The sequence below is a fragment of the Pezoporus flaviventris genome, unplaced genomic scaffold, assembly GCF_033815535.1.
Source record: "Pezoporus flaviventris isolate CSIRO_AGI_PZ_B2104156 unplaced genomic scaffold, CSIRO_AGI_Pfla_v1 ptg000069l, whole genome shotgun sequence".
NCBI lineage: Eukaryota > Metazoa > Chordata > Aves > Psittaciformes > Psittacidae > Pezoporus > Pezoporus flaviventris.
In genome coordinates, this window is record NW_026892617.1 from 2,131,320 (window position 1) to 2,158,496 (window position 27,177).

Genomic DNA, 27,177 nt, shown 5'->3' on the forward strand with positions numbered 1-27,177 from the left:
CAGCAAGCAGATCCCCACTGGAGACACACTCATCTTGTGGATGCATCCTCACTGAGGCACTACGTGTGGGTGTGTTTTCTAGCTTTCCCCAGTGACCAGACTCACCGAAGGGCCCACCAAAAAGCACAGTACAACTGAAACTGGAAATGAGGAAAATTCCAAGCACATGAGCAGCATCCCTCATCACTGTCTTCCTGCTGCAGTGCTAAGGGCTGGGGCATGCAGAGCACACCCCGCTTGGGAGGCTTGAGAAAGGGAGGAGGGAGCCAGGAGACGAGAGGCAGAGCTAGATGCTGGAGCTGCCCTTCCCCTCTATCCACCTTTATTAAAAGCAGGGTGAATTCAGACCGGTGTGGTTGCTGCCATCAGCATGATCTATGTTGAGAGGATTTTGACACATAAGATCAGAATAGCTCACACATCACCTGCGCACTGTACAGCCTTAACTGCAGAAGAGGGAAGAATCTGTCGGTCCTTTATAACAGCAAAACAGGGCACAGAAGCTGGTAGAGAACAAACCCCATCTGCCCTTCCTGCCCATGCTACCAACACTGTCCTCTGCTCAAAGCACAGCATCAGGGTGGGTTTGCTCCCTGCCTTCACAGCACCCATATATTAGCAGCTTGGGAGGTGCATTCCCTCCCTCGATGTCTCATCTGTGGGCAGGAGCGAGGGCAACATTCATGTATGTCTGTGTGAGCCCCATCCCTGTCTCCTTTCCTCTCAGCGAGTTTGCTCTCGTATCTAACCTCTCCAGCCTGTTGGCACTGGAGGCAGATGATGCAGCCTGTAGAGGTACAGGCACTTCCCTCTCCCCCTCTCCCTGGAATCTGCCTCTCACTTGTGGTCCTTGGGATTCACCCAATGTTTCTCAGAAAAAAAAAGAAGAGGACCTCAAGACAAGTATGCATTTAATAAGCAGAGAGACAAATAAGCTCCAGTTATCCCAGCAGAATTACAACACCAGAGAACAATTTTCTGCATTCCTCTGAAGGCCTGAAGGAACCCAATTGCCTGCTCTCAGCCTAAATAGGTACCAGACACCAAGTGCTCCATAAGCAAACAGAGCCCCCAAAGTGCAAAAATGAAATAAGTAAAAAGCTTCACATTACATATAAACCAGCCGTTTGCACCTTGTTATTAATGGTCTTGACTATGACCTTTAAACCCTGCCTTGCTCAGAGTCATGGATCTACGAGCCTTGGCACCCTCACAACAATTCCAGGATGAGGAGCAGGGAATAAACAAGAGCACCGGAGGAGATGCGGGAAGGAACTGGCCTGCCACAAACCCGGAGCAGGAACTGCTCCAGTGCAGCAGCCAGGGCTATGGGGTGACCATCTGCATGTGAATCTGTCACCAAACCTCAGAGACCAGGGTTTCTGACAGCAGAAGTCCTGCTGCCACATATACATGTGCACAAAAGCTAGTAACACACACACCTATCCCCAGAGAGCAAAGGGCTCACAGCATGGTGAATAACTGCAAGAGAGCTCATTCCCCAGAGGATAACTCTGATGTGGCTCAAAGCCCACATGAACTAGAGCTGCCTTAAGGAGACCCTGCTACCTAGAAATATTTATTAGTCTAAACTGCCTCACCGCTGCTCTAAGAGCTTTGTTGTTCTAACAGCACCAGTAGCCAGTGGAAAGTTTGACTCCATAAAGATGTTCAGCACAAAGTCATTGACTCTGGAGGAGAAGACACTGCCACACATGGCTGAGAATGCTCTGGAGACATGCACACGCTTGGCTGGCTTGGCTTCTCTGGGCACCCTGTGCCAGCACCTCAGCACCCTCACAGGGAAGAGCTTCTGCCTAAGAGCTCATCTCACAGTCTCTCCTCGGGCAGGTTAAAGCCATTCCCTTGGCCTGTCCCTACAGGCCCTTGTCCCAAGCCCCTCTCCAGCTTTCCTGCAGCCCCTTCAGGCACTGGAGCTGCTCTAAGGTCTCCCCTTCAGGAGCCTTCTCTTCTCCAGGCTGCCCCAGCCCAGCTCTCTCAGCCTGGCTCCAGAGCAGAGCTGCTCCAGCCGTCGCAGCATCTCCATGGCCTCCTCTGGCCTCTCTCCAACAGCTCCACGTCCCTCTTGTGTTGTTGCCCCAGAGCTGGATCAAGACTGCAGGGGGTCTCCTTGGAGTGCAGTAGACGGGGAGAATCCCCTCAGATATATATATGTGTATATACACACACACATGCATGCAACTTAACTGCATATGGACTGATACAGGCTATTACCATGGTATGGATCAGGTTGTAGGGCCTTGCTCCAAAGTGGCAAATCAATGTCCTATACTGCATGAACAGCCCTGCTAGGAAATCATAGAGAGAGCTCCTCCTTCCTCAAGAATTACTGGCACTTGCAGAGAGAGGAAGATTTTCATTACACTGCCTGTTGCCAGCTATACTTTCAGCATAAGCCCATCCCCTTTCTCTTACTGTTATGTCAGGGGAGGACAGTGAAAGAAAGCAGCTCTTGGGATGATACATGGGAGGCAGTGCTTCATTTATAACCCCACACAAACGCTGGAAAATGTTCAACTTTAAAAAGCATTAGGTTGGTTACCTTATGGGCCCCTGCGGACCAAGAAGTGAAATTACATGAACACAACATATCTATTAATCACCCCAATGATTCCACAGCGAGAAACAGCCCCAATGACATACATTCAACTGGAAAGAGAGTTGAGCAAATTACCTGCTAGTAGTTAGGCAACTCAAAAAATGTGATAGTACCTTTGTGTAGGGCTCCCCTCTTGACTCCTCAATGAATTCAAGTATTTCACTTGGATTAAAGCCCAGTCAATACATACATACAGTGGAGAGTAACAACAGCATTTCTAGCTAAACATGTGTGTTTCCTCTCAGCCAGGGTTACAAATAAGCTCCACTTACATGAGATGCGTAGGCAACTCTCCACCTGATAGCACTTTGCTTACAATGTAAAGAAGGAGTCGGGAATAAAGAAGAAAAAAGTCATTTCCAGTCTTCTGCATCAAGACAGATTACAGGTCAACTCAAACTGACCTCTAATTGATTGATTTAGGTGTTACTATACAGAACAGAGAAGGCTACAGCAAGCTTCTTCCATCCAAAATTGAGAAACTAGAATAATTAACACCACCTTTGAAAGCAGCCATCAATGTCACAGCTGACATCAATCCTTCACCAAGATCAGTGAAGGTTACACATGTAAAATCTCCCTAGTTATCATGGTAAGTATATGTGTTTATCTATAAAATGTAAGATGATGGCCAACGTTTCCTGTGCTCAGAATTTGCATTTCTCCACCAGTCTGGGCTATTTTTATCACTCCCACCCTTAAGCAGCCTTGGTTAACGTGACTCTGCCTCCTCAATGCCAAGCAGTGGACCTGAATGTGAGAAAGGAGACATTTTCTCTAATGGGGGTCATACCAATTACCTCAAACCACTTGGCTGCCACAGCCTTTTTTTCACCTCTGCAGTAAACAAACCCTTGTAGCTGGTCCGTATATGAAGCAATTCCTTTGAAGAGTGCTCCACATCTCCGCTCTCTTCAAGGCTTGATATCAACAACGATGATACTTTGGACTAACACTTGAAAGTTCAGGTCTCCCAAAAGACTCCCATGCAGATATCACAACCACTTTTGGCAGTTTCAGAAAGCAGCCTGTGCTTCAAGGCAAAGTGGTTTGAAAGACAAAAGATACACAATTAAATTTAAAGAAGTATCAGTGTGAAGGAGTTTATACTTCCATTTCCTTGCATAACGCAAGCTTATAGGACACAAACAAATCTTTGTTTGCCCACTAAAATCCAATTTAAACAGACACTTAAGAAGGCAACAAGTTCAATGTGTTAAGAAGCAACCTTTTAATAACGAAAGCAGAACCATACTTTGCTGTTAACAAATATTTTGAAGAAGGCTTATAAAATTAAATCTAAGCCAATTATCTGGTGCATCTGCAGCTGAGAAGGAAGTGTCAATACTCCAAACATCTGCTCCATTTGTGTCCTCTCCTTTCTTACAGAGGAAGTATCAGCTTCCAATTGTATGATTAAGGTACTGCTCAACAAAAACTGTTTTCTTAGGTGATTACAGACTAAGGCCAAAGAAGGAATTCGTAAGTTAAGCACCATTACCAACATGGAAGCCTGTCAAAGGTAGGAGTCTGAAGAGCACAGCTTTCTTCCTTGCCCCACACATGCAGGGGTCAGGTAACCACCTGGGGTGAGGCTTACGAGAACAATCATGGAAAGCATCTCCAGTGACACTGGAGTCATCTGATGCCAGAAACTGGACAGCAAGAAGACCTTGATGTTTTCCATAATGGAGTTGAGGGGTGAAAGAAGAGTCCCAGAGCACTGGAAGAAGCAGAACACAACAACAAATTAGCTCAGTGTCCAAACCAATGTCTTTTTACAGGCTCGAGGTATGAACACAGAACCACCCTGTATCTTTCCCTCAAGGCAACAGAGCTGATGCCATGAAACAGGCTTGCAGGAAACATTAAATACCACCCAAGACATACAAAAGAAGAAAAATGCCTCTGGAAGGCAGGGCTCCAGCCTCATCCACTCACCTTGGTGCAGGCCACTCAGCTGGAGGCCAGAACGCTGGGAGCACTCACAGGCCACAGCACCCGCAGCACCTAGGGAGAAGCAGGGGTGGGGATTAGGACAGTGTTTCTCTGTGCCACAGCATTTCCAGCCACCCTCTTCAGTGTGGAACGGGCTGGGGAGGAGGACAGTGTGTTTTCTTGGAAGTTCATGGATTCTGTGCAGGTCATCAACTCAAATGTGTGAAAACTGAACAGACCATCCACCAAGACCAGCCCATGCTTCCAGACAGGATCCATATTCTAGATGCCATCTAAACAGTTCCAGAAATAAAGATTAGGCTAAAACAAATGGTGCAAACTCCTCTGCACCTTCTCAACCCATCCCCCAAGTATTCCACTGGGACTTGAGTTATCCTTGCACAAACCCTCTTTTCACAAGGCAGCAATGACAGGACTCATTTACTTTGAGGGTTTTACTTGGGCCCTCCTGGCTTCTATCATAACCTCAAATATTACATTAAAAAGGCTTTTAAAACATAACATTCGGAGCAGTGCAGGAGCTTTTCACTGAGCTAGCTTCTTCCCTGCCTGCTTGCGTGTGGCACCTTCACATTAAGTGCATGAGTTAAGATGGAGATTAGCAAGGCAAGAAACCTTTGCCCTTGGCATCGACACTCAGCTGTGACAGGAAACTTCAGGCTTTGGGTTTTTTCTATGAAGTGTAGAACCACTCATTTCACATTGGAGGGAAGTGCACATCTCCAAACTATACACATTTTCTCTTAGATAAGCAAAAGACTCAAGTGTTTATAAATATGAAAAGTTCAGCAGCTGGCTCAAAAGTTAATTCTCCAGTCTCACTAATGAGCTCTGGGGAAAGTGGCAGAGGGATTTGTTCAGAGAGTAACACAGTGTGTCACAGAAAGCAGGACTTGCCAGACAGGGCTCTCTTTAGTCCTATTTTTCTCCCCCTAGACGGCTGCTATCAGCAAAATGGCAAGAAGTCCTTTAACGGGGAGCTACAAACAAGAAGAATGAGAAATGGTTTCTTCTAATCATGCAATCAGAAAAAAATAGCCAATTTTTAATGTAAGCCCCATGACTTCTTGCTTTGTTGTGAAAACATCAAGCAATCCATATCAAAACACTTTAGAACACGGACTGTCTTAGGATTTTGTCCAATTCCCTGCACAAAGAAGTTGTTTTTAGTAGGATTTAGCAGGAACACTGCTGCAATATTTTTTCAGTACTTTAGTATTAACTACTACTGGCCTATTTCAGTAGCACAAAGTTTGGACTTAAAGAATGGGACTGACTTGCTTGGAAGGTTAGCTGTTTAAAGGAACTTCTAAGAAGCCTATTTCCAGTGCCTGCTGTCACTCTGCATCTCTGGCTTTCTTGAAGGCAGACTTTTTGGTGTCTTCGTAAGAGATTACAGAAGGATTTGGACAAGATGATACAGAGCTACCAGTTCTCCACCTTTTCATCTGCAGTTTCAGAGGTTGTTTTATGTAACAGTATTTTTCAGTTTTCTCAATGAACTGCACAGATTATTGCCATGCCTTTTGTGCGCCTCCTCCCTCCTGTCACTTAATGAGGATATTCTGACCAGCTTCCTTAAGTAGTTGCTGGTCTCTGATGACCAAGAACAGGGTGATTCTCCAAGGCATCAGATATCTGGCTGAAACAAACAGCAAGGCTGAGCTCCTACCCACTGAGAACAACTGTACTTGTACTTCAGCTGATGTGGAGTTCTCTACCACTACCTATGCCACCGTCCCCAGTGGCACATCTTCCCTTCATCAGAGAATATTAAAAGTCCGAGTTGCAAGAGAACTGGAAAGCCACATTTGGGTCTAACTGAATCCATAAACCACAGAATGGTTTGGGTTGGAAGGGACCTTAAAGCTCATCCAGTTCCAACCCCCTGCCATGGGGGGGTTCCTTCCACTAGAGCAGCTTGCTCCAAGCCCCTGTGTCCAACCTGCCCTTGAACACTGCCAGGGATGGGGCAGCCACAGCTTCTCTGGGCACCCTGTGCCAGCGCCTCAGCACCCTCACAGGGAAGAGCTTCTGCCTAAGAGCTCATCTCAGTCTCCCCTCTGGCAGGTTAAAGCCATTCCCCTTGGCCTGTCCCCACAGGCCCCTGTCCAAAGCCCCTCTCCAGGTTTCTTGCAGATGCTTGTAAATGCTAACGCCAGCACCACTCCCTGGTGCTGGGAAACCCTTCCACCTCTGCAAGACCCCATGAAACCCCCTCTGGTGCCTGGTCCCAGGGCCGTGAGGACGGCCCAGGATAGTCCCCTTCCAGAAGGATCCGACCTGCAGACAGCACCAGCGCTTGGGTCTCTCCTGCTGGTGTATTACGCTGTATACATTGGAACTAGTAAATGCTTCATTGTGATTTTTGGCCACTTGGAACATTTTTAGCAACTTGCCAAGGTTTACCCTGTGATTTATTATGGAGGAAACAAACTCAAGCACTAACAAATGAAAATATGTAAACTCAGACTTTTCAAGTCAATACAAAGGTATTCAGCTTCTTAAAACCCTTTAGAGGCCTGCAGTTTGCTGTAGATTCAATTGCTGGAAACAACAGGTTGCTCAAGAAACAACTGAAATGTCATCTAAGGAGTCACATTTAAGTCACTTTATAGAGATTTATAGTGAAAAATTCCACATGTATCATACTTTCCAATTGTCCTTCCTAAAGCTCTGGTCTGGATTTGTTGGGAAATTCAACAGTTCAACAATTTGTTAGAAATATTTTGTATTGCTTTTTCATTAAGGCCAACATACTCCAGGTATCTGCCACCTAGAACTTTATTATCTGAAATTACTATATGTAATAAGTTAAAACACACCATGAAAATATACCTGCAATAATTAAATACATGGGGAAAAATCATTTAGAAAGCTTAAAGCACTGGAATTACCTGCAAATATAATGCTACATACAGCAAATAATAGTTGCAATACAGTATTTTTGGGTAGAGAGGCAGATGTTGTTAAATAGAAGGTAAACTTCCATTTTCAGTATAAAAATTCAACTAGATGCTAGTACCATGCACTTCCAGAACACAACAGTGTTAGCAGCCATCACAGCATTATCTGTACTTAAAATACTGAAGCAATCTATGAATAAAATCAGAAGGGTTAGTTTGATTTTGAGTATCATTGTTTCTTGCAAGTTGTGTGAATGCCTTGAATGCATCAGGAATGGGATTGAGAGTACAATAATCTAATAATTATGGGTATTACTGGGAGTTCATATTAATTCCATCTAAAAGAGCAGAATACTGGAAGATTGTATTGTCAGCTGTCAATCTCAAGAGATGAATACGGAATTCCTTTCTTTGCTGTTTATCTCAATACACAGTTTCCACTTTTACCAGCATGAAACTGGTACAGTGAGTGTCAAGAACCTCTCTGTCTGTGCCTGCCACCAGTGGGACTTGGTTGGTGGAATGATGCAGCAACATGCATGTTTCTTGACCATCTTTTCAACTGAATAGACACTATCCATCCTTTCCTATAGAAAACAAGCAAAATGAACAGACTGCAAATGACCAGACCCTGGGAGTCTTTTCCCCTCATTTGGACACGTCACTTGACATTCAAAATGCCATTATGCAAAGCCAACTAACTTGTACAAAGTCTTTTTTTTTTTTTGGTTCAAGAAACCCAGCAGAGAACTTCACCAAGCAATTCTTTGTTAGCATAACATTTGACCTTGTATCTCTTTGGAAATCATACAACTTTGCTAATGCAGTCCTTACAGAATTAATCAAGCAGATAGTTAGACCCTGGTTACTATGAACCCAGCCAATTACGAGCAGCACTGAAATTTGTCACTGGCATGTCCAACTACATTTTCCAACATAAAGATCAACAGAACTGTGTGGAAATGAGGCCCCACTCTCAGACCTGCATGACTTGGACACTGTAGACTAGAATCACTAGCAAAGCCAACGCTTTTAGGAACAAAGTATTCTTAAGCAAAAAGGCTCACCTCCCTGGTCTCCATTACCTGCTGCATTAAAACAGCAAGAAAGCATAATGCCTTTCACCCCCTTATTTTGACTAGCAAAGCTAGAAGAAATGATTCATTGAGAGTTCAGAGCTCTTTATTTGCCACTCTGCTTTACCGCATGAGCTCCACAGTTCAATAAAGGGCATATCTACTGCATGGCTTAGTATGAGAAGTGGGGAGGGGAAGATGCCTAGGCAGTTTCTCCCTCTGTCAAATGAGACAGCACAGCTTTCAGAGTGCAAGGAAAGAGGACAAGGTTACAGCCAGCAGCAGTGGTAACAAGTAAGGAAAAGAAACCTGGAAAAAAGCAGGGCAGAGAGAGGGAGAGAGGAGACACACAGAAGGTACCCATAGGAACAAACAGCTCAACAGCAGACGTATTTAGATACGTTTAAAGCAGCCTGGATTAGAAACATATCTACCTAAAAGCCTGATTGCCATTGTCAAGTGTAATTTCTGCCCTTGAACAAGTACTCAAATGACAGAACTGTGGGCACTGAACACGTTCTCCATCGAGTAACTGGAACCGGGCGAGATATAAACCCATTGGTCTGGTTCCCAGAAGGGAAGTGACAGCTAGCTAACTGCTGAACCCAGCTGGAACTTAACAGTTACTTGACCAGTGCTCCCATCCATTCCATTCACACCATGCTACTAGTTTCCAATGCTCAGCAAGAGATCTGGTTTTGCCTGCAGCCCAGCCTGCCTTTTACTCACTTCTCAAGATCTCCAGTCCATAAATGTATCTGAGGCTCTCACACTGCAGTCTTGACTTCCATGAGAATAAAATCCATACTCACCACAGTACTCTGTGCCAGAATTTCTCTGAAATGCTGCTCCCTTACCATAAGAGGGCAAATTAAAGCCATGCTGTTATAGTAGCAGTCAGTATCTTTCCAAACCAGACATTTTGCTCAAATTTCAACAAGTGTTGATCAGTAATGAGATTCTTACAAAAGGAGAGAAAATGATTCATGCCCAACAAGCATGAGACTGACTAGAACATTCTTCACCACCAGCCTCCAAGTTCAAAACATCCCACAAGTTACCCCACGACAGAGAGAATACTCACAGCTTTAGCAAAAATGACCATCAGCTCAGGGAACTGGTGCGTGAGGAGGGCAAGCATCGCCGAAAAGGAACACAGGCCTGCTGTGAAATGGATGAAAAAGGGGAGCTCCTTCTGTGGGTAAACGGAGACTTCGTGAAATGCTGAAAGAGAAAATGGAGAATTATTGGTATTTGATAATCAAGGACAGTTTTCTGAATTACTTACAGTCTTGTACCTCAGTTCTAGGCTTTCAGAGGGATTAAGTGGGGACTATCATGCAGCACGTTAGGTCCCAGCACTTAAAACTTCTCAAGCCTTTTTCCCTATATTAAATTCTTCATTCATTGGAACTAGATGTTCTTTCCAACCACAATCATTCCATGATTCTATGCTTATTAATAGTTGATACATCTTTCTCTTCCCAATCTTTTTTATCTTGCATGGGCTTTATTTTTGAAGCATTTTATGAGGCTTAGTTTTTGGTACCTACTCTTTCAACAGGACAGCGGGAAGAACTGTACAATTCACAAGCTGTCCAAATTACCTAAACCAACCGAAACAATTCAGGTGTTTCAAGGCTCTGAAGCATTAATCCTGTTACCTGAAGAGACCAGCACTTCTTCCCACCCTGTAAGAAGCCCAAGGCAACCATCCTGTTGTAGATACAGGGTAGCTCCTTAATACTTCTCAAAGATTCCTGCTTGGTAGGCCACAGTAAATTGTTTCAGAGCAGCTGACAGAGCAGACCTCAAAGAAAACACTACCAGGACCAGGTTATAAATTCTGCACATAGCAGCTCCTTGCAATTTCCAATTCATGGTAACAAAATCCAAAGAAGGCGATTAGACAGGCTAAGGACTGGCATCTGGAGCTTTCAGCACTCAAGACACTACTACTGGTTACTAGCTGAGGACCCATGTGTGAATTTGCAATTACTGGCTCAGAATACCTGCAGCTCTGAACTTTTATCCAGTGATTTTAAAGGGTTTTTAAATGCAGACAAAAACCAGTTTCTATAGACATACTTAATTCTGAAAGGGCAGCATGCCCAAACTGTGCTTAAAATCTAACAAAACCCTCAAAATTTAAGCAAGCCCTCTCACAAAACAAGAAAATGCAATAATATTAGTTTTTAAACTGAAGTCTGAGGAGTAAGAAGACACTCTACCCTCTCAGTTGTAGCTCCTGAATGCTGGCACACAATATGCTTCCATTGTAAGAGCAAGCCCAGCAGAAGTGGTTTGTGCTCTTGCAACTTGTTAATGGTCAAGTGCTTGAGTTTTGGTTTGCTTTTAAGTATATGATTTTGGAGCACTACTAAGGAGAACATTTGGGGCTCTGTGCTTAATGCCCATCAGCCATGTTTAATGTTCTCCCAGCGATTATCAGTTCACTTTAATATGCAACCAGCCCTGCTAGGCCACAGTACAGGTAACAGTAACTTGCTCCCCTCTACTGTGCAACCAAAGAAACCATTTGTCTACCATAGAACACTTCTACACTCATACTATGTGAAATATGGAGCACTATAATTTAGGAAAGGTCCCAACAGAAGTTTTTCCTACACTGAAAAATCAAAATCAAACCCAAAATAGATAAGGACAACTAAAGATAAATCTGTGTGTTCATAGCCACAAAACTGGTACCAGTCAGACCAATACAGGATTTGTGAACCATTGATTTGGTCAACGTTATTTTAAATAGATAAATTACAAAAAAAAAAAAAACCAAAACCAAAAGTGTCAAGATTTCTCAAGGAAGTTCTGCAATAAAAGTGTTAAGATGATTTTATTTATGGGTAAGTTTATATTTAAAACATAACAGGAATGCGTGAGTGATCCTGTTGAAATAGCTGCATGTGTTGGTGTTTAATTATGCTGGGAAGTCTACAATTTAGGGGTAGCTGCTAACCAAGGAATTCCTTGTGCAATATCCTGCATAAGTGAGAAATGAGTAATTTAAAGCAGTCTGGGGGCAAATTTACATTACACATTTTAAATATAACTTCAGGCTTTTGAAACAGAAACAAGTATGCGCAGTTTTCCTTTCCACAGCTGTGGTCTCAGTGGTTCTGCTGGTGCTTTTGCAGTAGCCCTTTTCAGTCCCAAGGGACTTGTGTTTCTTCATAATGTAGAAGTCTATCCCAACGGAACTCTATTAGCATGTACAATTAGCAGTCCAATTCTGATCTGAATTAATGCTATCTTCCTAAATCTGATGAGCACAGACCCCAATGATTAGTCTGTTTGCCTTATCTAAAGAAAAAATAACATGTAGGCTCATCATTGTACAAAGTAATCTTGAAGTAATGAGCAGCTGAAGAAGACTTACTTTTCAGTGTAAAGTGTTAGTATAAATCCATAAATGCATACATAGATAAAAAGTTCCAGGAAACAGACAAATATGTACCAATGAATTAATGACAGAAAGCAATATTCTGTGGAGCTGAGATTAACCAAGGGTTCTCTGTATGATCACAGGCAAGTTCTGCTAGACGCTGAAATGCAGGGCTGGAATCATGCATTTAGTCCTTGCTAAAAGGAGAGCGCTCCTCTACAACAGCAGTCAAATCCAAGACTTCTTCTAAAAGTAACTTACAGAACTGGCCCACTTTGCTGTTCTCAGAGTTGGCCAAACTTGGTCTGAATGTACCACACACAGATTTCATCTCCGAAGGGCTTGCACTGTTACGGAATCAAGCTAACGTTTACCACACATGCATGTCAAGTGCTTCAGGATCATTTGGGAGGGACAGCAACAAACAGCTGAATCCCCTTCACAGGAAGCTCCAACTAAAAAATTCACAGTAAGGTAAATACAGAATACCACAAGCTGAACATGCCCTTAGCTTATGTTTTATTATCATTACTGCTTAGAAACCACTTACTTGGCAACAGTTCTCTGTCTGCTGTTTCTGTGCAACTGGGATAGGGATAGAACAGATGACCTTTCTCTAATGGGTATGGGATCATCCTAAATGCTGAAAAAAAAGAGTGGGTGACATTAGATCTGTATCTAAACCAAGTGACAAAGAGAACCAGTTGTGCTGGAGATGAATAAAAGCAGAGAGACTAATCTACTGTATAGGAAAAATAAACCAAGGAGAGATACTTACTGCCTTCCCACGTGCAGTGTAGCAGATTTAGAGCCCCTTCTATCCTCTTCCAATGCTGGAGGTGAAAAAAAGCATATGCTACTGCCTCACTGTCCCCTCGCTTCAGAATATGCTCTGGAGGTAGCACCAAGCTTTTCATTTCTAGTAAATACTGAAAGTAAGAAAGGAAAGGACTCTTATTACATGGAATAGTCAAGAACTTTGAATTGTGAAACATAAATGATCATTTGAGGCACAACTGAGCATATCACAGGGGCCAGCTTCTGCCTATTGAAGAACCTGCCCCATCCCACTATAGAGCAGACAGCCCACATGGGAAGTGAAAAGCAGCAAAACACATGTTTTATCTAAGACTCAAATTGGGGTTTTCACACACAAAGCATAAGGAAAAAACCTGCATCTTCAGCAAGGCAAAATAAAAATACATTCCTGTGGACTATACATACAAGTGTAATGTTGCAGGTACAATACCAATGGGCTACAAGTTTAGGCTACTAACAACCAAACCACTGAGGTTATTTTTGCACATCATTTCATCACCCACAGTTTCAACATGGGAGGCTAAGTACTTGTTAGCTCTCAAGTATGAGGAGCAAACCAGAAAGTGCAAGTGTGCTAACCAAAGGAATAACAACAAACCTAATCCAGGAAAATCTTGGTTTCATGTGGTTTTGCTGGACTACCACAAGGTATCTCTCGCTTTCAGGTTTTTTCAGTTGCAGCCTTGTCCCTCCATCAGCAGAATAGCTGCTGCACAGCAGGGTCAGGGAACACAAGGATCAATAGTTTTCCATTTCCCTCGAAACACAGGACATGCAATTTTATTTTCTCATAGCTATTAAAAAGAAGGGCAGGTATTCATTTGAATTTGGCTTTTAAAACCTGATGAGTAACTTTTACAGGAATGAAATGACAGCTTCAGCTCCAGTATTTACCTGTGAGTCGTTCTTTCCTACCATGTAGTGTCTCATTGAATCACAGCCAAAGTTAATCCACATTCTTTGATCAATGTAGCTGGCAATTCCTTTGACTGTCTCCCGAAGTGTAAGAATGCAGCTAACTCGCCGATTTATTTCAGCAGATGCCACAAACTATGAGATTATTTACTAATCCAGTTTGAGGACTTAACTTTTCCCATTCAGATTCTTGAAGGAATGTAGGAGGGGTTATGCCCTAGCCAAATAAAGCACATTTACTGCCTGGCTAGGTTCTTCTCTTAGTGCCTTGGGCCTGCACTCCAGAGGGGAATATTCCTGCTAATCCCCTCTAATCCTCTTCAATTTTTTTCTTTTTAATTTATTTTTGTTTAACACAGGGAAGGATCACTCACACTGGGCTGCTGTGGGAAAATGGTCTCCAATATCTGACCCTTGACCTGACTCCTCATCACTACTAACCACGCACAGCGGTGGGGAATGAAGCCCCTCTGCAAGTATTGCCACAACATACCAGTGCATTGGCTGTCTCTGTGCCCATGTTACCCATAAACAGCAAAACTCCAGAGTCTGGCAGGTTTTCATGTCAGTGTTCAACCATAAAACAGGCAAAGTCTCACCCCTGAAAATACCTTGGGGTTTGCAGATTTGAGAAAGTCTTTGCACACAAGATAAAAGTCTAAGATATTCAGAAGATGATTGTTTCCTACATGACCAAAATGTAGTTACAAATCTCTAATGTGAAACAGCTCAGGAGGGCCAGTTCTCTGGCACTGTAAAATGCTTTCCTCGGTTGCCAAACAAAACGCATCCTTGTAAAAGCAGAACTCAGAACAAAGGGAAACAAACATTATTTTCCTTATGCAAAATGATGTTACGTGTAAAGACAACCCCTTTCATCAGATGCAAGAAGAAAGGGATTTCAACTTTACAGACTCATTTATTTTTAGTCCATGGGACAGAACTGACTACAAATTCCAAACCCAGATTTTCTTCCCCACTAGTCCACTGACTTTGCTTGGACTATGAGCATTTCAGAGTTCTCGACAGCCAGCACCAATGAATTCCTGCCCTGCCATCTAATAAACTCATGTTTCAAAGCACTACTGTAATAAAAATCAATCATGAAGACGACTGGATAGGTACACAATTAGAAGAGAAGATCAAACTGCTGAAACCTGGAACCAATTTCTGTGATTGTCTATAGATCTACAGAATATATTTTGCTAATAGCCTGTTTGAAATGGTATCTTAGCTTCTTTTAAAATGTATATGAAGCTCCTGAAACAACTGGAGGATACACAAAATAAAAGCACTTCTAGATAACGATAATGCGTTATAATCTTCTTCCCCTAAAGGCAGAGGCTAAAGAAAAATCTGTCTGAGACTGTCTGAAATGAACTTGCCACGCTCTTGATCAGTCATGCACACAAGCAGCAATTTCTCCCAGCAATTAGCTTTCTCAGTGCACATTCTATTAGATTGGACAGGCAGACAGAATAGAGCAGCTGGATAATTCCAGCCCTCCCAGCACCGGTCACTGGGACTCCGTGATCATTTGGAGAGGATTAGGTCCAGGACTAAGCCAACCTACGGCATTCAAGGTTTCAAGCTGAACACATCACCAACGCTAGTACAGTAAAAAGCAACATAACATTTTATTTTCACCCAGTGGAATCTGTACCTTGGCCACTTCAAGTAATGCCAGTAACTACATTACAGCCTGTAGCAACACTGATTCTGAATCTTGTTGACACGTGGATGAATAAACTAAGTGACTGTAGATATTTGCATAAGCTAAATCCTGAAGCGATGCGTGGAAGCACAGCAGAAAAGTGGTTTGAAACACTGTGAGTGGTTATTGTTTGGAGAACTTGATTTGGCTTCAAGGATTTTAAGTATCCAAATTTCTCTGTATTAGTGCTTACCCTTACCCAGTAAAGGGACTTCAGTAACAGATTAATGGATTTTCCAATGAGTTAGAAAATTCTGAGTTTATATGTTTTTAGAAAACCCTGTTTGATCATCACCTATTGCAAACAACTAATTCTGGCACCAAACATTTACGACATAAATGCTGATTTAACTCCTCAGTGGCTGGAATTACCCTAACCAACCCAAGGGAACATGGGGCTAGAAAGGCAATAATATAATGTGACTTGCTTTCAACAGACAATAGGAAGCAGTCCAATAGGAAATAAAATACTCCTACCTTTGGAACATGAGGGTTAAATTCCACAGCTCTGTGAATTGCTTCCACAGCATTAATTTCTGCTGTACTGAGCCCTCTTTTGGAAGCAGTTTCTGGGGAGAACCTGAAAGGAAAAACCCATACTGAACGAAAGTAATAAATAATAAATGCTAACCAGGTGTTGATTTGCATTGTAAGCCTGGAGTTCATTAAAAATCGGCTGATTTATCAGGAAAGATAAACAAACCCTTCTAGGAGACAAATGGTCACGTTCATTTAGGTATCCTGACTGTCGCCCACGCCCATATGACAAAGTTTTGTTTAACTTTTTGAAACAGCATGTCAATCACATAAGGTAACTGAGTGCCCAGTCATTCATATCCCTGATACAGCATCACCTACTGAGAGGTAAAGCTAGAAATCAGCTGTGCAAACAGACCAGGGTGAAAGCAAAATGCCAACATGAACTATCACAACCATCCCACACCCAATCCAACCATCCCACACCCAATCCCCAAAACAAAGAAGTGTTGAACATCACAAGCAAGATGCTGAAAACAAGACTGATACAAAAGCACACATGTACACATGGGCCCTTGAGAAACATCTTCACCTGTATTAACTTTACGGATGCTTTAGATTACAGATGATTTAGAAACTTTAGATTGCATTTTAACTACACACACATATGTACGTAGGGATACGCTTAACTTGCTCTTAGAAACGCAACTGCTACATACTGGATTTAGACCTTTTCAATTCACATTCAGACTTTTAAAATTCATATTTACAGCATAACCCAAGATTAGTAACAAATCACTGTTTTCACAAACATGCGTGCTTACCTTTCTGAAACAGCTCTGGCTTTTAACAGGGCTGCTGTGTAACATATTGCTGCTGACTTTGGGAGACTGATATCTATGATAAAATAAAACAATAAAGCTGTAAGATCCTAAGGCAAGACAAACATTTTAAACCCACATCCTTTGAGCTTAAAGATTTTCACTTGGGTGTACCAGACAATGAATGTAACATCTGGAACATTTCAGCTAGGATGAGAAACTCTGCATTTCTTTGCACAGTCTCCCTTCTGCTCACCAGTCAGATTAACAACTGATTAACAACTCAGAGCTGTAGTTAGGTGGTAAAGTGTAATTTTTTCTTCTTAATGTACCAAAACATTGAAACTGAGTATAAAGAGACATGCATGTTTAAATACACACTTAAGACTGGTGTGATTTTCCTGTATTAACCCAAGGAGGTTTAACATAATCTTCTTTTACCCGATAACTGCAATTGTACATTAACAGCAAGCTTTACACAATGCTAAAAGAGAGACTGACTTGAAGCTGACCAAAAAATGACACTACTGACAGGTAGACAAATTTGACTGAAGATGCAATTTCCATTTTTTTCCAGTTCCATGGGGAAAAATTCTTTTAGTTGTAGTTTTTTGTAGACTATCTGAGGCCAAGTTTGAGCTGACAATTACAGATTAGAAGGTTAACACTCCACAGTACAAGTTTACTTTAAAAGCAGACAAAGTCTGGGGTCTAATTCCCAAGTACCATGTTGTGTACAGTCAGATGGCTCTTGCTTTTTTTTTTGTAAATCCCATCCTGGGCTTGTCCATCACTTACTAGAAGTCTGGCTGTCGTGTCAAGCAAAACACAGGGGTGCTACAGACTGCCTGAAGCTCATACTCATTTTTCCAGATGCTTAGGAAAAAATCAGCAACCTTTTCTTCAGTGTCACAATTCCTGATTTTAACGTGAAGAAGCACGAGGAAATAAGGAAACAGTTCTGTTAAATTAATAAGGATCCACACAGAACACCATGGACAGCCAAGTAACAGGAGCAGGCTGCTAGGGTGGCCAAGCACAAGGGGCACAGGATTCGGGCAAGAATATTCTACTTTCAATTCACTGAAGCAATAAAAAATAGACATAAGAGAGAACATGGCAACTGCTCACAAGCAGGGAACAACAGCCACAAAATACTGTGGCTGTGTCCCTCCATTCTGAACGTCAGGGACAGCTTTGACAGCAGCACTAATGATGTGGGCATTACCTAGGTGGCAAAACTGTAGGGACAATAAGAAAGTAAGTACATATTTTATCAACCTTTATCTAGACTTGCACAGTACCCAAAACGTATTAACTGAAATGGAAAGTGAAAGCAAGCTCCTGCCATTTAATAGACCAAAGCTTGCACACCACTAATCTCTGACATGCAGCACGCTTGCACATTGCTAATCTCTGGCAAGCAACCTCAGTTTACAGAATCATGAGGCCAAGCCTAGAAGATAATAGAAGGGAAAACTACCTGTTCCAGCTTATTTACAGCAATTACTATAGGGGCTATGCACTGACTGATAAAAGCCTGATGAATTTAGGCATAATCAGGGATGCAAAAGAGATTAAAAATTTACAATATCCTTGAATTGAAGCAGAGTGAGCGCAGGAATTTCTTTACAGATTAGAAGTCACCTAAAAACACAAAATAATTTGTGTGCTATTTAGCTTGCCTACATTTGACCTCATTGTTCAAAAGAAAAAACTTAACTTGGACTCTGGAGCTTCCTATTTGTTGCTGATGAAGTGAATCTACTCACCTAGCTGAGCTTAGCAGTAGACATCTTCTGGACAGGCACACCTTGCCCTACTCACCTACACTCTTACATAAAAACACCACTGTTTCCCCAACAGACATCACTTACCATCATACTTTGCTAAAACTGCTTGGACATCTGCATAGGCCTGTAACTCCAGCAGTGCCTCCAGGAGGTTTTCATGAATATTCAGCATGCTGAGAAGTGGAAACTCTTTCATTAACTGCAAATCAATACAGAGAAATATATTAAGCCCATGCAGAATTGCACCTGAAACCCTGAAATACTTCACAGAAATCAGTACAACAATTTAAGCTCTTTCAACGTTCTCTTCCTTCAAAGTGTTAGAAACTGGCACATAAGCAGCATGAAAAGAATCACATCATTTCTACTTTAGTTTTTCCCTATATTCACCTGCTGGAAAATAAGTAGACTGAGGCTCACACAACACACTCTCAGCCCAAATTTGCACAACTCCCACAGTGAGCTGGTTTGGTCAGTAATATTTTCCTATGAAAAAAGAACTTATGATGCACCTGGGGCAAGTGAAAGAAGCATTGTGAAGTCTAAAGCTCGCTATTTTGACAAGTTAAGAGAAAAGCATGAAGCAAACTGGACAGCAGAAACATATGACATTATGCAACTTAAACCTGACATGGAGGAACAAAAAAAACTGTTCTCAAGAAATCGTCAATAACAACATACAAATCTCATCCGAAGAGAACTGAATTAGATTCATTATGATGCCTAGAAAGGAACATTAAACAATCAATTTGGAAATGTGACAAAACAAGTTGCTCTCTTTTTACATTTTCACTTACATCTCTCATCATTTTTACTGCCTCTCGGATTCTTCCAAGTTTTCTGGCACACATAGCCAGTCTCCTTTTCACATATACCAATACATTGGTGTCTCTTCCTGATAACAAAGACAGAAAAAATTAGGCTATCAGTTTCAAACCTTCCCTCTCTTTCCCTCTCTCAAAAGCCCCAAACCACCCAAAATCCCACAGCCTTCCCTGTGAGGGTGCTGAGGCCCTGGCACAGGGTGCCCAGAGAAGCTGTGGCTGCCCCATCCCTAGCAGTCTTCAGGGACAGGTTGAAAGGGGCTTGGAGCAAGCTGGTCTAGTGGAAGGTGTCCCTGCCCATGGCAAGGGGGTGGAACTGGATAAGCTTTAAGGTCCCTTCCAACCCAAACCACTCTGGGATTCTATGAACCTTTTTCATAACCACACGTAAAAGCATAAAATAATTACTACTGCTGTCCCAAGCAAGGCCCATCTAAACCAATGGCAACTTTCAACTAGGTTAAATGAGAAAAAAAATAATCTATTTTTTCCTAAAAATAGTTGGTAGAATAAGAGCAGATACTACTGGCACACACTAATTGCTTCAGTAATTTGCTCTACCTATCTATCTTTCCCAGAAATAATGTACTGAGCCTCAGCAAGACAACCCACGATGAGTACAGAGCATAACTGCCACTGCCTAAGATTCATTCAGGTGCTATGTAAGATCCCATGGCATGCCACGCACAAGCATGGCTACAAGAGTAAGAACTCCTTCACTGAGCTGGGAATCTAACTAGAATCATGAATTTTAACTTTAGCTTTACATTTCTGCTCACACAAGACCAAGAGTTATGAGTCCTTACTCAGCTGTGCTTCATGCTGCGGACTTTGGGAATGGCAGTTCTGAGACTTTCTGTAAATCATTTCTCCTGCTTTCAGAGCCTGCTTGAAATACTTCTCAGCATCCACAATAGTTGTTGCTTCTTCCTCAGCCAGGAGGACATATGCAGTGGCACAACTGTAATAAGAAAGGCATAAAGTTTAGTGTTTTTTAAGCATTAGAAGCATTAGACCTCGGCAGTTTTCACTGATGTTTAGTATCAAAGCACTAACAATATTCAAGTACCAGAACATTGCCTTGAGTTCAAATGGTGAGCGTCAGGAAAACAGAAACCTTTTCCATGTTACAGAGTACGCATTTGGAGAAAGAACAAAAGAATAACAGCAAGTCAAATTATTTCCCTTGAAATATTAAAAATGCTCTGGCAATTGTTGGGAGAGAGTTTTTGTGGTTGCTTTGCTTTTTTTGAAGCAGGAGATAGACATTTTGCACAAAACCAACAAGACTACATAAAAAGCAGACCACAGAAGTGTGTGGAATTGTTTGGTTTGTACTATAAGAGTGTTTTCAAACCCCTCACAAGAGTGACATCTGTGAACTTCCAATACAGTATTAGCACGATGCCACCTCTGAAACACTTCCAACCTCTTCTTCAATTGAGACTGTTCCATATCTGAATAACATTTCTCATTGGTTATGGCTACTGATACATAGATTAAATGGCATCTTTCCCAAGAAAAGAAGGTAACAAAAGCTATTTTATAATAGAATGGTTCAATACTTCAGTGCAACTGGCAGCCCATGTACAATTCTCACGGTCACCCTTAAGCTATTCAGAATTATCAGAACACTAAACTGGCAGCGCGCTCAATATCACTCCATTTAATCTTCCCCACTAGAAATACAGCAATTGAACTTAGACTCTAAACTTACTCATTGTTCAACTCTAAAGCTTGGTATGCTGCTTTGATCCGAGCTTGAGGGTTTCTCTCTCGCCACGCTTTCTGCATAACTGTGGCAAAAACATTGAAAGGTTGATGAGGGACAGAGACAAACACCTGAGAGCCAACAGACGTGATGCTAGCTGCTCTGGGTCAGCTCCACAGTAACATTCACTTCCATTCTGCAAATTCCTCTTTGCTATACGACTGGTACAGGGAACAGTAAACAAGAGTTTGAATTCCATAAGCAGCAGACTTGCAACTTCTCATCATGAAGCAAACTTAGTTCAAGAAAGCAACACCGTCAGAAGATTATTCTCTGACCATGTAAGAACTCCTACGCTGAGAGCAAAGACAGCTTACACAACCAGGCAGATGTACAATTTCTACACTGCTACAGATTTTTGGAAACACTTCCCCAGGCTTGCTGAAAGCTTGGCAGGAGCAACTGTTAAACACAGGTTCTTGCACGGACCCGCACAGAGTTTTATTTAAGCTTTCAAACAGAACTTCAAAGGAAACGGGGACGGAGTGTGCTGTGTCTTGCACAGGTACTGTTTCATACATAAGGATTTAGACAACTACCAGATCACACAGGGTTAAATTACTTGTTTTTATATTCACAGAATCCCAGAGTGGTTTGGGTTGGAAAGGACCTTAAAGCTCATCCAGTTCCAATCCCACATGCCACAGGCAGGGACACCTTCTACTAGAGCAGGTTCCTCCAAGCCCTGTCCAACCTGGCCTTGAACACTGCCAGGGATGGGGCAGCCACAGCTTCTCTGGGCACCCTGTGCCAGCGCCTCAGCACCCTCACAGGGAAGAGCTTCTGCCTGAGAGCTCAGCTCAGTCTCCCCTCTGGCAGGTTAAAGCCATTCCTCCAGTCCAGTCTCTACATGCCCATGTCAAAAGGCCTTCTCCAGCTTTCTTGAAGAGGCCCTTTTAGGTATTGGAAGGCTGTTACAAGGTCTCCCCTGGGCCTCCTCCACTCCAGGAACATTTGAGTTGAAAATTCAATTCAAGATATACTATAATAATTTATCGCCTTATCAGAATGTGTCCTAGGAACAACCAAAAAGGGTGAAATTATCTATTCAAAAGGGTCACTTGAATTGCAACTTGAATTCAAAATCAGTCAGATAAGGAGCAAACAAAAGCTCAGTGGAATGACTCTGAACTCTTTCCCACTATGCTTGTATTAGGGAAAAATGGAAATCCCAAACTGAAACCCAACTTCTAAGCAAAAGGAAAACAACATATTTGGAGCTACCGCTTTTCGTGCAAGAACTAACAGCTTTCACCCTAAATCTGGAGGTCTGAAAGAACTCCAAAACTCATGGAGTTACGTATCTGGCCTATCTCAAGTACGATAAGAAAACTGAAGAATCTATACATGTTTCTTTTGGAACAAAACCTTCTGCTGTCCAGCAAGAATAACGTGGAAAAATGTTTGAGTTTTCTTTTGGAAACAAAATATTAGTCTTGGCTTAGGGAGCGAGACAATACACTCCATTTTGTGAAACAAAAACACATCGTTCATGTCAAGCATGTCACAGCCAGCTGACAAGTAACACTTGCCCAGCTTGACAAATTGACAATGGTTCACACCCAGCCTGACAATAACCAGGTAGAGAACGTTTTCTGCACTGAACATGTGGAGCACAATGGAAGAATTCTGCAGACTGCATTATTCATTACTGAGGTTTAAATGAGACATCTCTGGCTGTTGAGAATACAATCCAGGTTTTCAATATTGTGCTGTTAACTATTTGAAAAGTGTGAGACCTTAAACTAAGTCAGGATCCTGACAGCCTCCAAGTTAGTAGAGAAAGCACATGGCAAAAAAAAAGAAAACATCTTTTCACTAAATACATCTGTTAAACCTCATTAGTAGTTGAGAAAAACTATAATTTCACAAAGCATTTCACACAACAGCTTGTGCTACCACCAGTATATATTAAATACCCACTTTACACTCTCCAGCAGTCAGATATGTCATGCATAAGACACTGGTACCTGTATCTGAAGGCCGAAGGGCATCTGTATCACATGTGAAAAAGTTCTGATGATCCTGAGCAGACAAATTCATGTCGTAGTAGGTAAGAGGCTCCTTCCCAGTCACCCACATGTACCTTTAACAGGAGAAATCTCAGTAACAGGCACTCCTAGACAATAACAATGCTGATATCAAGGGGGCATTGATGTGCCTAACAACTGAAGCTAGTGCAGGAAAATTCAATTAATAAAAGACTGGAGCTACTAACCAGAACTTTCAAGTACTACTGCCCCATAAACTGTACAGATTGGAAAGTACTAACCAACCTGAGATCTGACTTCCTAGCAAGCAGGTTTTCCTATGAGACTTACAACACAGTCCAATCAGTTTAATAAAGAGAAGTTAAATTCAGAATCACTGTCTCAACCTCTGAATAAAGCTTTTCCTCCTACTTTACTGCCTCTCTCTCAAAAAAAAAAAAAAAAAGATGTTATAGTAATATTTGCATTCTTAACATTGAAACTGCCAAAACTTGGATAGGTGCCTTTTAAACACAGGATTGGCATCAATCACCACTATAATCCTGCAGGTGCCTCCTGATATTACTAGTTTGAGCTCTGTACAGAAGTCATGTGTATGCCCCCAAATTCATTTTAACAACATGCAATGGCAAGTAGGGTAATAAATACCTGCTGTACTCTGCCCCTCTGAAAAGATTGAGAGGATTTCGCCACACTTTGCACTCTGAGGAAAAAAAGAATATGAACTTTTAAAATATGGAGTCCAGGCAACACTCCCCTGACTTTGAAATACAGGAATGCAAGTGCAGGTTTACCTTCTAAAGGTGCTTTAATTGTATCACTACACAACCTGAACAGAAACATATGATCCTCTCTATAAACTTCTGCTATTCCATAAGCATTGTTGCTTCCCAGCATTGCTGGGGTACAAAAGCACATGGTGGAAAGATCAAGCACTGCCGTTTACATTCATGCAATATTTATCTTGCACATATTCAGAAAATAAAATATCTAATGTTACTGAAACAGTTTTAACTGAATAGGTAAAATACTTTAACCGTATTTTTAAGAATAAACATTTTAGATCAAAGACACATTATTATTTATCATAGAATGGTCTGGGTTGGAAGTAACCTTAAAGCTCATCCAGTTCCAACCCGCTGCCACGGGCAGGGACACCTTCCACTAGAGCAGCTTGCTCCATGCCCCATCCAACCTGGCCTTGAACACTGCCAGGGATTGGGGCAGCCACAGCTTCTCTGGGCACCCTGTGCCAGCGCCTCAGCACCCTCACAGGGAAGAGCTTCTGCCTAAGAGCTCATCTCAGTCTCCCCTCTGGCAGATTAAAGCCATTCCCCTTGGCCTGTTCCTACAGGCCCTTGTCCAAAGCCCCTCTCCAGCTTTCTTGTATGCCCCCTTCTAGGTATTGGAAGATTTTGCTTATTGGAAGATTTTGTTTACCTTTACCATTATTAATAAGCACTAACGTGGAGTCAAAGCCATTTAAAAGCCAGTTCATGCCAACCAGCAACCTTGAAGCTTAAGGAAAACTGCTGGGGCACATCAGCAATACCTGGCATGTTCTGCCTGCTGGTCTCACTCTCTCCAGCAGAGAATGCCGCTGGTGCTGGAGGGCTGTTTTCTGCCCCCCCAATGAGGGGCCTCAGGTGACTCACAGAAACCTGCTCAATGAAAGATGTGCCGTACTTTCGGAAATGCCACCACTCAAACACCTGTTACAGGAAGAAAACACCAGAAATTCCTTAGGTGACACCCTTCCAACAAACATCAGAGAGGAGGAGCCCGTTGGTCACAGCTGGTACATCCCCTTGCAAATGACTGTAGACAGAACCCATCTGCTTATAAATTAACACCAATTATTTTGGCCTGTCTCGTCATGCAGGATGCCATGAAAGAGACAAAAAAAACAACAGTAAAATTTTAGTCAAACCTATGTTCCTCCCTCCCCAAGTCATTAGAATAATGTCTAAACCCTTTCAGTTGGGTTGTGGCTGGAACTGGATGGGGCAGCCCCAGCTTCTCTGGGCAACCTGTGCCAGCACCTCACCACCCTCCCAAGGAAGAACTTCCTAGTATCAAATCTAAATCTACCTTCTGATATCTAATCTAAATCCTTCAGTCAAGTCCCAAGCAACACTACTGACTGCAAAACAGTTGTGTCTGCCATAAAAGACACTTTTTTTTTAGTGGTGGCTACAAGAAAACCTTACCTATGAAACAGACTTTGCATATTCTGGTAAATAGGTTTAACTGATGTGAAAAGACATTTTCTTTAGGTTCTAATACTGAAATAGAGATTAACCTAAAAGATTTGCATGTAGCACCACAGGTTTAGATGACCCTCACTGAATCATTGCTTCATTTTCACATAGTTATACAATGACACTTGCATAGCACCACCCCCCCCCCGAGTTACTGTGGGAAGCCAAACAATCAACCAGCTGGGTTAAGGGAAATACAGATCTCAGTGTTTTCTATACACAGAGAGGCCTGCAGAGTTTGCATGTGTTTGCTGCATTTTTCACATATCTATGTATATACGCACATCTGTGCACATACATATGGACATGTACCTCCTTAAAACAAGTGCTCTTCCTCAGGCTCACCCTAATGTACAACACACATAGCAAAATAGTCATACAATGCATCAGAAAAGATACTGAACAAGTTCCTTCCTAGTACAAAAGCACCCTCTAGAGTCTGACCAGAAAAGAGCTGAGTGCATTTACCCTTAATAAAGGCATCTTAGAGGTGTTAAAAGTCGTTTAAAACAAATAAACGTGGACTACTTACAAATATCAGTCCAGATATAAAAGATGAAGTCACTGTAAGGGCAAAGTAGAATTTTGGAGTCAAAGTGCTTAAGAACACAGTCACTGTTAAGAGAAGCAGAAACAAAGACTTTACAAGAGAACTGAAAAACACAAAGAGGTTTTTATTAAACAATGCCAAATGAAATATGCAAATTACAACGTGAGCCTAATAGCTTTACAGATGTTCCTTTGTTAGAGAATTCTTGCCATCTAGCATTACTTCTTGTTTGCAACCATCTATTACAGTAAATTAGGTTATATACCCAATCTAAAAAAAAAATTCAGTGTAAAATCTTAGAGCAGACGATGGGTTCAACCACATCACAGCCGCTGGCCCACAAGCCAATTTAATGTATTATTTCATTTTAATCCCAAATGGAAACGTGCAAGTTGATCCTGGACGTTAAGCACACATTTCCCACAGACCTCCCTTCCCGGTACTCCCAACACAAGGCAGTTTTCCAGCACTCTCTGCCCCTGGGTTTGACCCTACTGCACATCAGCTCCGGCCCCGCCGACAGCCCAGGCGGGCAGGCGGCCGGCAGCTCGGGCTCTCCCCCGCTTCAGGCTCCAGCCACCCCGGGAGCGGGTGTCTGCAGGGACACGCAGCCGGACGCCACGGGACAAGGCGTGGGCCGGGTGGCGGCGGGGCACGGCCAGCATCGCCCCGGGCACTGGCCGGGCCGCCTGGGACGCGGGCCCCAGCGAGAGCCCCGGGGCTGGGTGGATACGCTCGGTGTGTCGCTGCGAGAGGCTCAGGAATGCAGGCGCCCGGCCCTACCCTGCCCTGCTCAGCCCGCACCAATGACCCGAGAGTGGAGCTCGGTCTGGACAGGGGGAACCGTCCCCGCCGAGCCCGCAGCCCCCCGATGCGGCCCCGCCGCGTCTCACCGGCCGCCAGGCTGTCCCGGAGCCGCAGCGGCACCCGCAGCACCACGTAGAAGAGGCCGAGCCCGGCGGCCACAGCCAGGAGCCCGCGGGCCCACGGGGCCGCCGCCGCCACCCGCCGCCTCAGCTGCTCCCAGCGCCGCAGCGCCGCGGCCGCCCCAGGGCACGGAGGCCCCCGGCCGCTCCCGCCGCTATCCGCCATGGCCGCCGCCGGGGGACGCCGGGAGAGGGGCGGGCCGGGCGGCGGGGCGGGGCGCGGCGGGCTCCACAGGCGCGGGCAGAGCGCTCCCCAGGCCCATCACCGCTCCTGCACCGGCGGGGCGCGGGTCGAGCGTCCCGGGGAGCCCCGCAGGGCCCCGCGGCTGCCACTGCCGGCGGCTCCGCCAGCGC

General features: G+C 43.2%; 1 protein-coding gene across 2 annotated transcripts; it reads right to left on the reverse strand.

Annotated features, from left to right (window-relative positions):
• Positions 1–3,832: 3,832 nt before the first annotated feature.
• ST7L (suppression of tumorigenicity 7 like) lies at positions 3,833–27,008 on the reverse strand. 2 transcript variants are annotated; one of them, XM_061471953.1, is made up of 15 exons: positions 26,791–27,008; positions 25,880–25,962; positions 24,639–24,798; positions 23,735–23,789; positions 23,066–23,181; positions 21,042–21,120; positions 20,131–20,285; positions 19,298–19,395; positions 18,585–18,699; positions 16,711–16,783; positions 15,887–15,989; positions 12,740–12,890; positions 12,512–12,604; positions 9,646–9,785; positions 3,833–4,343 (listed from the first exon to the last, which is right to left on the reverse strand). In XM_061471953.1, exons 1-15 carry the CDS (start codon positions 26,987–26,989, stop codon positions 4,137–4,139), a joined length of 1,827 nt encoding a protein of 608 aa, XP_061327937.1. In that variant the 5' UTR covers positions 26,990–27,008; the 3' UTR covers positions 3,833–4,136. The 2 variants fall into 2 exon arrangements, with proteins under 2 accessions (XP_061327937.1, XP_061327938.1); XM_061471954.1 differs by lacking the exons at positions 20,131–20,285; positions 21,042–21,120.
• Between the last annotated feature and the right edge of the window lie 169 nt (positions 27,009–27,177).

Bases quoted from the DNA above. Each gene is read 5' to 3' on its own strand.
- ST7L (XM_061471953.1), bottom strand. From the start codon at position 26,989: ATGGCGGATAGCGGCGGGAGCGGCCGGGGGCCTCCGTGCCCTGGGGCG. The intron at 16,784-18,584 runs GTAAGTGATGTC...ATTTTATCATAG, and splicing joins AGTTTTAGCAAAGTATGATG to ATATCAGTCTCCCAAAGTCA. The intron at 9,786-12,511 runs GTAAGTGGTTTC...TTTCTCTTTCAG, and splicing joins AGACAGAGAACTGTTGCCAA to CATTTCACGAAGTCTCCGTT.